General features: G+C 33.9%; 1 protein-coding gene across 1 annotated transcript in view; it reads left to right on the top strand.

Moving 5' to 3' along the window:
- Window positions 1-12,943, top strand: part of LOC149528795 (DNA damage-binding protein 1-like) — a 169,516-nt gene that overhangs the window by 73,381 nt on the left and 83,192 nt on the right. The window contains exons 9-10 of the mRNA XM_089810655.1: window positions 5,120-5,329; window positions 5,476-5,582. Of these exons, the coding sequence (XP_089666781.1) occupies window positions 5,120-5,329; window positions 5,476-5,582 (317 nt within the window). The remainder of the gene's footprint in view (window positions 1-5,119; window positions 5,330-5,475; window positions 5,583-12,943) is intronic.

The following is a 12,943-nucleotide window of genomic DNA, read 5'->3' on the forward strand; positions in this document are numbered from 1 at the left end:
CCCTGTCCAGACCCACAGGCAGACATTACCATTACCATGGACCAGTTTGAACTGTGGCTAGTCCGACGTCCAGTTTGGCCAAACTGGACATTTTAGGATTACAAGATAGCAGCAGTCATGTAGACCATGACCAGTGAGGTCTCCAATGGTGTTCAGACCTGTGCAATATATAATTTCCAGCTATTAAGACCTTGGTGGAAACAAACAAGATATTTCCGATCCTTAGTTTCCACTATAGCTTATAACTTTAGTGGCTTTCTTACATGAGAACCATGATACTTAATCTGAATGAATTTTTTATGTGTCTCTTAGTTTGAATTAGCATATAAGATAATTGTTGAACCTCCAAGCCTGCCCAACACAAGAGTCATACATTTCAATTTACTTGAGTATGCAATGAATATTACCCACAATTTCCACAGAAATATTAATTCACACATAACAGAGCTTCAAACCATGATTATTAATGCTGAAGATAGAAGCCAGCATACAAAGACAATAAGCAGCAAATATAGCTCAGCCGTTTCCACATCCAAACTAAGGGCCCGTATTTAAACCTTTTGCAAACCCGTCGACCTCATTATTCACTTTCAATAGGGGTGGAATGGCAACGAAGGAAACCATGACTCAGAAAAGGCCGCCCAGGATCCACACGAATGTTTCTTGAAACAGTTGCGTCCTCCAGTATTCACTTTGTATTAATTTGAAACTTGATTCTAACACATTCGGGTTCATCAATATATCAACAATTGATTAATTGCATCATAAATATGCTTGGCTGAAATTATGTTAAATCTTGTGGTCACCAATATTAGAAAGTTACAAAACAAATCATTCGAAATTATTATCACCAAGTGATTCCGCCCCTATTGAAAGTGAATATTCAATTTATTCCACATTGTAACTTTAAACTTTGTACCATAATCCAGGTGTCATATAGAAATCTATGGTAAAACTATGACCATGCTTTTGCCCGGAACCACTCCTTGGAAATTGGGTGAAAGAGAGAGCAACTTTAGGATATAGTTATGAAGTGACTAAATAAAATTTTCTTTAATCAACCACTAAAGTCACTTTAATAAATAACTCATCATTAGATTTAATTATTTAATTGACAACTTAGCATTTACTTATTTAGTTAAATTATAATGTCCAAAGAAAAGGGATATTATACCTTCCCCGCCTTCCCAATGATTGCTTGCTCTCAAGCAATTTTTGACTAAAATGCGGCTCTCTCAAATATCTGAATCTCAAATCAACTTGATGGATGCTGCTCTGCCTTTCTGCGGTGCCATTTTGATACAGTCAATTTACTGCAAATCCTGTGTCACAATTGACTTTGCCATGGAATTGAAGGCATAGTGCTGTTATACACCTTAAAGATGTGATGAGCATCTCCCATCCAAATTCCCAACTGTTAGTGTCAGAACAATGCTGCTCCTTTGATCAAAATTTAGAGTATAATTCCCTTGACAGCAAACCCCATGTGTACTTGTATTAAACATTTACCGATTTGGATGTGGGTACGAGAACCTGTTATGTGGATGTGTGGAATTGTTTTTTTGGATTTTGGATGCATTTGGGTACGTGTGTGTGTATAAATATATTAAATTCTTAAAAAAATAGAGAATATACAGAATTGTAAAACTTAATCATTTAATAGTATGCTATTTCATCGATTATCAATGCCAAATGCCAAAGATAAATGTTTAATGTCAACTTAATGACATGTTTTTAGGTTTAATGGTCTTTTAAAAGGCTGCTAAGGGGGTTTATGGTGAAAAAATATTGTTTGGTCACTGTAAGTGCCCAAAAATATGTGCCCTAAAATTTAAAGACTAGCAAAATTTAAAATTATTAACTTCAAGATATCTGCTTTTGTCTATCTATGTTCATAAAATTTCCCAATAACCAAGGCATGAATATTTATTTTGATATGATAGATATATGTTTGGTACCAGATGAATTTATTTTATGGGTACAATTGTAAATGACACTCATAGCCATGGGCATCTTGTTTACCAGATTTACGATGGAAAATCAAAGAGAGCAATTGTTTTATATGTATTGGTTAGCTTCTCGAGTCTGCCAGCTAAGTCTTTGGCTATTATCTGTAGAGTGCAAGAATTTGTTTTCATTGGCAGTGAAGTTTGTTGTCTGACAAAACAGGTAGTTAGGTAGTTACCGGTGTGGACACAGTTGTGTCGTTTCGTAATCACCATATCGGATATTATAAATGTGGCTATCACTTATGTATTTGACATCATTGCATGGAACATTATTGTTATGTACAAAAGCATTTGATTAATGAATAGTATTTTACTTTGATAAGCTGTTACATGTTTCTTTCTTGTTCACCTATGGGTTGAACATTTGGCGTCGTTGCCAGTTCGAATCTGGAGTAGTATGGAATGCTGAGGATAAATGGGAATAACTGTACTAGACAACCGGAAAATGAATGAGGACGACGAAACATAAATTTTGGAAGGCGCGCACGAGGCAGCCCAGAACTTTCACATCCTGCACTGCATAAGCTTGGAAACCTTTGTATGGAGAGAAGCTACGGAGAATGAGGTTACGCCAGAGAATGTGTGGGATGCTATGCACGCAAGCCCAACCACGAACATATTCTTAGACCAACTCCCCCATCTAATTGCACAAGCATCCTTGGCATAGAAGAGACGCAGGGAAGAAGTAGAAAGTGAGGAACGCCGTCAAGAGACCCTCAAGAATTTCTATGAGGAGAGAGATGCACGATGTCACAAGACAAAGCCAGAGCTTTTGACCCGTTGTGCCAAGAGCACTTGAGTCTGTAAGTATTGCTCGAGTCGACACATGATGTATACAGATTGAATAAATAAAAGAGTGATCTGTTTTGGTTTTATATAATGGTATATGTCAAATGCCTAATCTTTTAAACAAAAATAGGAACTTGAGGGAGGATGTTGACGAATTGCAATCTGTGTGAGGGGGATTTAATCCAAGTCGAGCAAAGGCGGTGGCTAAGATGACTTGTCGAAGATCAGATTGTGGGGCAGTTGGAGGAATCATCAAGGGTGATTGAAGGCAACCGCGCGAAAGGCGCCGAAACTGCTAAAGGGTGCCACAATTCGCAAGAACGGTGAGTATGTAGCAATAGTTCATAGGAATTGCGAGTATGGAGCAATGAGGAGTTGCTCGAGGAAACACGACACAGATTAACGGTGCTTGAAGTTTCAAGTGAACAATTTCTGCATTCATCTTGTACACCACTACGAGAGGGAGCCCGTGAAGAAGTACCAATGTTCCATAATCTCTCTTCTTTTTGCGTATTTCAAATCTGTTGTCACATTGAGAATAAAAGTCTTGTAAAGTTTGTCTAGATAAAATGTCATCCATATGATTCAGATAATGAATGTTGAAGATGATGGCTAAAAGCCTGCGATTACCACAATTTTTAAGAGGGGAACCTTAAACCCAATCCAACTCTCAATGATTACGGGTACAATGGCCAATTGTAAGACCTGCGATTACAGATCTCAAACCATAAGAAAATGGGGCAAAAAAGGGAAATTGGTGCAACAATAAATATTTCCAGACCAAAAATTTCAGAGGATTCATGGACAGATGCTATCATAACCAATATTTAAAATTACCTGTCATTATACTGTCTTTCTAATCAGTGTAGCTTATCAGAAGCTTTCATTTCTGCCCTGCGCTGGGCTTGCACCTACAACAATTTCCAGACATCAAGCTGCAGTCATCTGATTACCAAGATTGTTGCAAGGAGGAGAAGTGGGAGGAATTAGGAGCATAAGAATTGTTTATGTGCATGTTTATTTATTGTCAAGTAAGTTATAATATTTGTTACGTATAATGTATAAATTAATTAAGTTATTAGAGACATCTAATTTACAAACTAAAATGAAACTTTAAAAGCACTTCATGTCATATATATATACTTTAGGCATAAATACTATATCAATGCCATGCCTCGATGATTATATTGGAGATATTCCCAAGACTGGCCTGAAATCTTACAAATTTATCTCGTGTTTCAAAAACAATGATATGATCTAAGGAACAAGGAACAATAATTTTGTTTTCATACTGTCAAAATGTGCAAGTATGTGTTATTTTTTGCGGACAATTTTTTTGTAAAAATGTGCGAGTAACTGCTAAATATATGCTCGTGTGTGCACGGGTGTGTGTGTGTGTGTGTATGTGTATGTATATATATCAATTCAATACAGAAAGAAAGTGGACATACAGAATTGTATAATTAAATCATTGATTAGTATGATATTTCGTCATTGATCAATGCGAAATGCCAAAGATAAATGTTTAGTGCCAACTGAATGATATGTTTTTAGGTTTAGTGGTCTTATAAAGGGCCGTTTAACGGTTTTTATGGGAAAAAATATATTCTTGGTCACTTTAAGTGCCCAAAACATATGTGCCCTAAAACTTATAGACTAGGAATTAATATTAATAACTCGAGGATAGCTGCTTTTTTCTATCTCTGTGTATGAAATATTCTAATAACCAAGACATGGATATTTATTTTGATATGATAGATACATGTTGGATAGCAGAAGGACTTATTTATGGGTGCAACGATAAATGGCACTCATAGCCATGGGCCTGTTGTTTTCCAGATTTGGAGTGGAAAATCAAAGAGGTCAATTCTTTTATATTTGTTTTTGCATTATTCGACAAGGTTGGTTGGAGATCATTTTGTGAAGATTATTGACATAACTGAACACTGTTTGTCTGTATAGAGATATCATTATTTTGAAACATGTATTCTGCAAACTTTACTCCTTCCAAAGACCTGCAACTTCTGTAAGGGCAATATAGGTATGATATGGTATATGTTAAATGTGATATTTGTAGAATCTCTGTGGGGTGAACAACACAAACCCCACAATTGAAGCTATAAGTGAAATATGATTTTGATAAGCAATAAATTGCACATGCTAATTACAATCTAGCTGAGAAAGCAATAATCAAATCACTCTTGTCATCATTGTTTTTATATTAGGCAATATTTAGATGCATGTTTTTGTGATAATGGAAAAGGCCTAATCATCCACTACATAAATGTTCAAGTCATATTATTCAGTATTTGTAATTGCAGGATAACAAAGATGCACGACATGTGAAGACATATGAGGTTGCTCTAAAAGATAAGGACTTTACAGAGGGTCCTTGGACACAAAGCAATTTAGATAATGGCGCTGGTCTTCTAATCCCTGTTCCATTGCCTTTGGGAGGGGTTATTATTATTGGCGAGCAGACGGTTGTTTATTGTAGCGCATCTGTATTTAAAGCGATTCCAATTAGACCAGTATGAATTACAGACCTTCAAATGTTTCACTTGATTTTTGTTAGCTTGTTTGTTAGAAAAATTTCCGTTTTTTTGATGGCCACCTTTTTTTATACTAACTTGCTTGGGATAATCTCAAAACTGGCATCTGGTAACTTCCAATACAGTCCATCACAAAAGCATATGGCAGAGTTGATGCAGACGGCTCTCGATATCTGTTGAGTGACCATGCAGGATATCTTCGTTTGCTTGTGATCACACATGAAAAAGAAAGGCAAGAACTGTTTTTTTTTCCTAATTCCCGTTAAGTTTCCTACATTTGTGTTTGTTTTCATGCTGTAATTTTTCTATTGTAATTTGGAAGATTTGTTTATTTTTATGTTAGCTTCTTGAGTCTGCCAGCCAAGTTTTTGGCTATTATCTTAGAGTGCAGGAATTTGTTTTCATTAGCAATAAAGTTACTGGGCACACATGTATGACCAATGTTCTATAATCTCTCTTCTTTTTGCATATTTCAAATCTGTTGTCACATTGAGAATAAAAGTCTAATAAAGTTTCTCTGGATAAATTTCATCCATTTGATTCAGAAAAGGAATGATTAAAGCTTTTCATTACCACAACATTTAACTGGGGAACTCAAAACCAACCCAAACTTTCAATGATTATCTAATTACTTGGGACACTGGCTGAGGGGTAAGACTTGAGACTAGAGAACTGCAACAATAAGAAAATGTGCTGAAAAAGGGAAATTGCTGCAACGGTAAATACATCCAGAGCAAAAATATCAGAGAATTCATGGATACAGATACCATCCGCAATCAAGATTCAAAATTACCTTTCATTATACTGTCTTTCCAATCAATCTAGCATGATCAGAAGCTTTCATTTCTCCCCTGCAATGGGCTTGCACCAACATCAATTTGCAGACGTCAAGTTAGTCAATTGATTGCGAATATTGTTGCAATGAGGAGGTTGGAGGAAACAGGAACATACAAATTGTGTATGTACATGTCAAGAGATGTTGGAGGGAATAGGAAAATAAGAATGTGACGTGCTTTAAGTCAGAAACGGCTGTGTCTTTTGTTTTCTTGCTAAACACTATAACAAATATTATTGTTTATTTGAATATCAGGAAACTTGTGAACCATACGTTTGACTGTGTAGAAAAATATTGAAAGTTCAAATGGTCATTCTTCTCGTGTTACAGAATAGAAGTGTTGTTCGCTACTATAAGACCATGCAATTGCACCATTGCAAGATAAACAAGTTTATGTAGACATCTTTGTGCAATCCTAGTGCTGTGATGATCTTGAATCAATGTACCTGCACATAGTGACTTCTTTATCATTTTGGGAGACAACACAGGGATATTCCTCTCTAGAAGCCTATACCCGATCATCAGCTTCTAGAATTCCAAAGTGGCTTCTTGATGGTCAAATTATACTGCAACTGATGTCAGTAGAAACAATTCACAATTCACTTGGGTTTTTGATAAAGTTTTTTGGAAACCATGGCAAAAACTTTGTCTTACCTTTGCTTTTGTGTTATTTCACTAACATTTCTTCTGCACACCTAGAAGTGGATTCCCTCAATTTTGTTTGAAATTTTTGTTTCTGCCGGTTATTTATCAATTTGCTTAAAGGTTAATGGTTCTGTCTTTGCCAGTATATTTTATGATTCAATAAATTGTTGTGTAACATGGATCGTTTTCTGCAAATGTACTAATATTGCCAATGTCATTGATATCTTCCAAATGCAGATTTGAAGACTCCTAAATATGAGACTTAACTAATACATGTAACTCATCTTTAATCATATATGTAATATTTATATATTAACCATATATGTAATATATTATTATATTTTTATATAATAATATATTATGTATAACATATATGGTATATATTATATTACATATATAATATATATTATATATATAAGAATTTATCTTAAAGATGATTTACCATCAACAAGATATCTCATGATAAAATCAATCCAACAGAAGTTACAACCTTAACACTCCCTCTTAGCTAGGGAGGATTAATAGAACACATTATGCTCTCAAGAGTAAGAAGAGATATCATCTTAGTATGATATTCAATTCACTACGAGACTAAATTTCTCACCTTTCATAACACACAATTGAAGTAATTTGCATTACTTAAAAAAAAACAAAAACAAAAGCAAAAAAACAAAAAAACCACCACCTTAAGTGTGGTCTATAATAGCAACTATGGTGTTCGGCAAGATTCGGCTCAAAGAACCATAACAAATTCGTTATCATGGTGTCCGGCAAAATCTAGCCCAAAGAACCATGATAACAGGTCTACCATTTGTAAGATCGCCACCTTACAATGGTTACCTTCTGACTGTTCGTTATCATGCTGTCCGGCAAAATCCAGCCCAAAGAACCATGATTATAGGTCTTACCATTTGTAAGATTGCCACCTTACAATGGTTACCTTCTAACTGTTCATTATCATGGTGTCCGACAAAATCAGCCCAAAGAACCATGATAACAAGTCTACCATTTATAAGATCGTCATCTTATAATGGTTACCTTCTATTTATGTGTCAATGAAAGATGGTCACCTTTCTTTACATATCATAGGTGAAATAGTAACCACCATGAACCTAGTCAAAGGGTGGCACAAAGGCTTTCACCTCATTCTCTTACAGAAAAATGCATTACAAGAAATTTCACTTAGAACTTCTCCTCATACAGAAGATATCATTAACAAAGGATTGCACCTCAAAATTCTCCCTTTGAACAATGATCTTGGGAAGTCAGGTCCTCTAGTTACTCCAATAGAAACTCTCTTCATCCAAAGATGCTTTTTGAACTCCCTCTAAATTTGATATCAGTCTTCTGACTTTCTGGTGGTAAGTCATTACTTCCTCATGATATACATAGGAGTAGGCCATCAAAATCATGCAGTCACACATGTATTTCTAGACTCCCTCTTAGTATTAATCTTCTAAGCTCTTGCGTTGCCTTCGGAGAAGTGTCATACTCTCTCTTAATGTAGAAGAATCTCATAATCTTAATCATCAAAGATTTTTTCTTCAAGAGCCTCACTTTATCTATCTTAATCATTAGGGTTTTTGTAACTACTATCATTAGATTGAGTCTGCACAATATTTGGTAGAATGTGTGAAGTACCAACTTTCTTTTCTTATCTGCACATGAAGATTCAGAAATTGTTATTTGAGAATGGAACATCTTCCCTCTAAATAAGGTGCAAGTGGGAATGAAACATTGATTATTATCCGCCTGCCACCCCCCCCCCAACAATGTAAAATTTCCACTCATTCTTATATTGTTGAATTTTTTTGTATCAAATATGACAACTCCTTTCTAAGTTCCAACTTGCTCTTTTCATCCATTGAAGCTCCAAACATTCATTAAGCTTAATAGTAGAAGTGAACACAAGCTCGTCCATAATACGCCAATATCTTGATTGAGTATGATTGTGCCACTTGAATGACTCTACAACTCATACGTCAAGTTTCAAAAGAGAGACTCGTACGTAGTTTAATTAAAGTCACAACTTTCTTATGATGTACACAACGAGTAGGCCCATTCACATAGTTGCATGAATTTCAGTCCTCTTGATTGTTTACAATTTATTGATCACAGAAGATTCCATCACAACATTGGTTTACTCCCTCTGAATCAATATGTTCGATATCACTGACGGTTGATGAAACCATATACTCTATCTCCTCCCTCTAACGGATGTCTCAAAATCCCTCTGAACATAGATCTTCTAAGCTTCTAAAATAAACTTCCCTTTAACAAAGTGTTAGAGTCTCTCTGAATCTGATATTAATCCTCCTTTTCCTGCAAGAACATTCTCAGAGGAAAAGATCAAGGCAAATGCTTGTATAGAGAAACAAGTAAGCGAGATATTACAAAGATTAGATAAATAAAATACTTAAGGATAATAAATTCTCATTTGTACATCAATAATTCTTTTATTTGATATTTCATTCTATTAGACATTAATTTAAGAATGATCCCAATTATTTCAATATAATAAATATCTAATTTAAGTATATACATTTTTTTTTTTTGATCAGTAAACGGCCAAGGCCTTGATTATATTAATAATAATAAAAATACAATAAAGTAACTCCGTTCAAAATTTAAGTATATACATTAACCATATATACATATATTCCATTTTCTATAGACATACTTTAATCAATATATACATATATTCCATTTTCTCAGAGGAAAAGATCAAGGCAAATGCTTGTATAGAGAAACAAGTAAGCGAGATATTACAAAGATTAGATAAATAAAATACTTAAGGATAATAAATTCTCATTTGTACATCAATAATTCTTTTATTTGATATTTCATTCTATTAGACATTAATTTAAGAATGATCCCAATTATTTCAATATAATAAATATCTAATTTAAGTATATACATTTTTTTTTTTTGATCAGTAAACGGCCAAGGCCTTGATTATATTAATAATAATAAAAATACAATAAAGTAACTCCGTTCAAAATTTAAGTATATACATTAACCATATATACATATATTCCATTTTCTATAGACATACTTTAATCAATATGTTCAACATATTATTATTTTCCTATGGAATCAATATAATATTTCCTAGCTGTAAGTTAGGATGTATGTATTGTCCATATACCCTTATAAATTTCATGATTGATGCCATTATTCATAATGACTACCTTTATTTATATACATTTTTCATATAAAGAATTGATTATCACAAATATTCTTATTTTATTTCAATAAATAAAATCATTTATATTTGTATTCAACTTGATAATAAAATATCATTAAATGAATATCGAAGATAAACATAATATAACATTACCTTAAAATAATACCAAACAATAATCCATAACTTTGAATAATATACACATTCTAATCTATATTATTCCCATATCTCTACTATATACATATTTAATAATCTTAAGCAATATAATACTTACCTCTACCTTCCACCCACATGGGTAACCTTCAATGTACAATTTCGAATGTGGACAACGGACAAGCATTCGATTGGACAAGGAAAGGTTCGTAGCGCATATCAAAGCACTTGATAAGACAATAATCTGCAAGTACATCCCTCCTTTGCTGCTACTTATAAAGGTTTTCATATTTTCTTCTTTCCTATCAGCCTTTGTTGCTAGCACAAGCACGAGACGTATGATGATGTGATTTCCTGTTATCACCTCTAATGTGTGTATGTGAGCACTACATGGTTTGCTTGAGTCGTATAAAAGCTTCTCTTTTTTTTTTCAATTTGTTTACTTATGTTGTCTTTTATGGAATCCTACCAATGTCATTGATGGTATTAAGGGATCCAATTCACTATGTACTATGTATGATTGGAGCTTGAGTCAAATCATGCACATGGGATGGAATGGAAGATCTGATCTTTGCTTAAGTCTTGTTTCATGACGATTAATGTTCAACGTTATATCACTTTAGGTGTCAATATATATCTACTCATGCTCATCGAATCTGGTTAGATTCCTTTATAAGTTCTTTCAATGCTTTCTTTACTCGATGGTTTGTTGTGATTAATGGTCCTCATACCATCTTATAAATGCACTGGTCGATGCAAAAAATTCTTTAACAATAGTCGCATTAGAGCAGAGGTCTTGGAAATTACAAAATTCAGGGCATGATTTCTGATTCAATTCTTCTCGTTTCCATTCCATGTCATCTACTTCCTTCAAATTATGCGCATATCTTATGTGAAAGTGATGCCAAACTGGACAAAACTAAGTTCCCCCCAACATTTATTTGATGCAGTGATTCCAATCAATGATGAGTTGCGATTAGTGTTACCTTTCACTCAAAAATGGCATAATTTTCTATCCAAGTCGCTACCTAAGGGAAGTAGCAGATATGTGACTATCATTAGATACATTACTATTAAGAATTTATTTCACCACTCTTCCTCTGTGATTGGCACTTCTTCCTTGCATTGAGTTTTGAATTACTTCCTATAAATTATCACCTTCATAATGCAAGATTCTTACAGATCTCACCCTTGGAAAATTGGAATTTCAAATCTGCCGATAGATGATAACGTTGATGCATTAACGATTGTTAGTGACTTGATCATTATATAGAAGCTTTGGCAGTTATCACTTGCTCTATTTAGTTTGGAAGATTGCAAATTGATTCTAGGGTAGGCTCTGTGTGAATTCCATTATGGAAGACCTTGGATGGTTCAAGCTACACATATTTAAAATTGTTCACCCACTTGCTAGTATCCTGCAGTTTGATCTTTGCTTGAAGCTTTACGAAAATCTCACAGTATCTTGAAGATGTGTTTGCGCCTAGATTGCTTGCATTCAACATCGTTGACTACACTTCCTTTAGCAAACAATTATCGGGGCTCGTTCAACTTGTATTGCCCCAAACAAATGCGAAGCCGAGGCATTATAATCTGTATCTTAAGCTGTCATTGTGCACATGAGAGGTATGGTAATGGCCATTTAATTTGAGTTTGTCAATTACATTTATTCAAAACTCAAAGTATCTAAAGCTTCTTTTGTTACATTTGTAGTTAGCTCTGATACCATGTTGAGTAACATGGATCATTTTCTGCAAATGTACTAATATTACCAATGTGATTGATATCTTCCAAATGCAGATTTCAAGACATCTAAATATGAGAGGAGGAGACATGAAGAGACATGTCTCTATAGTTAATCATCATTAGTTAATAAATAATTATACGTGTAACTCATCTTTAAGCATATATATAATATTAATATAATAACCATATATGTAATATATTATTATATAATAATATATAATGTAAAATATATATATATATATATATATATATAAAGATTATATAATAATATATAATGTAAAATATATATATATATATATATATATATATATATATATATATATATATATATATATATAAAGATGATTTACCATCAACAAGGTATCTCATGATAAAATCAATCCGATAGAAGCTACAACATTAAAATAAATATGCAATAGGACCAGAACAAATTGGTGAGCACCAAGGCAACCATATTTTAATCATTTAATGGTTTGTTTATGGTAAATAAAACTGATCACATGGAGCTTTGTCTTGAAGATTGTAGCTGCAGGAGATATTTTCCTTACCTGAGATGAATGCTTCAGCAATCTGTTCGAGTAACTGTGATGATCTGTCTGTGCTGCCATCTATTTCTTGTCAGACTGTGAAGAGTCTTCCTTTTTGATGGATTCATCTTTTGTAGAGTGTTGTCTATTTGTGTTCTGATGCTGGAAAACTATGAAGAGTCTTCATCAGTTGGTGTATGGATGGTTTTTATTTGTAACTGTTGTCAGGCTTTGTGCTGCAGCAGTCAACCTCTTATCACTGTACATTCATTATGCTGACAATCATAATTGAAAGAGCATTATTAATGCGTAGTAATTGCTACTCAAAGGGTCTCTTGTTTTGTAACTGCTGGACATTGAGGAGACACTGCTTTGTATCTAAAAAGACTTATGTGGCCGTTGAGACGGTGAAAACTATGTGCAGTCACCGCCCACTATTTGATATGACTCCATGCAGTGTCGGTCAGTTTTGGTAACTGTTAAGTGTTAAGTTATACATCATA

This window comes from Cupressus sempervirens, chromosome 11, assembly GCF_028749045.1.
Source record: "Cupressus sempervirens isolate cs-2001-9-10 chromosome 11, ASM2874904v1, whole genome shotgun sequence".
Taxonomy (NCBI): Eukaryota; Viridiplantae; Streptophyta; class Pinopsida; order Cupressales; family Cupressaceae; genus Cupressus; species Cupressus sempervirens.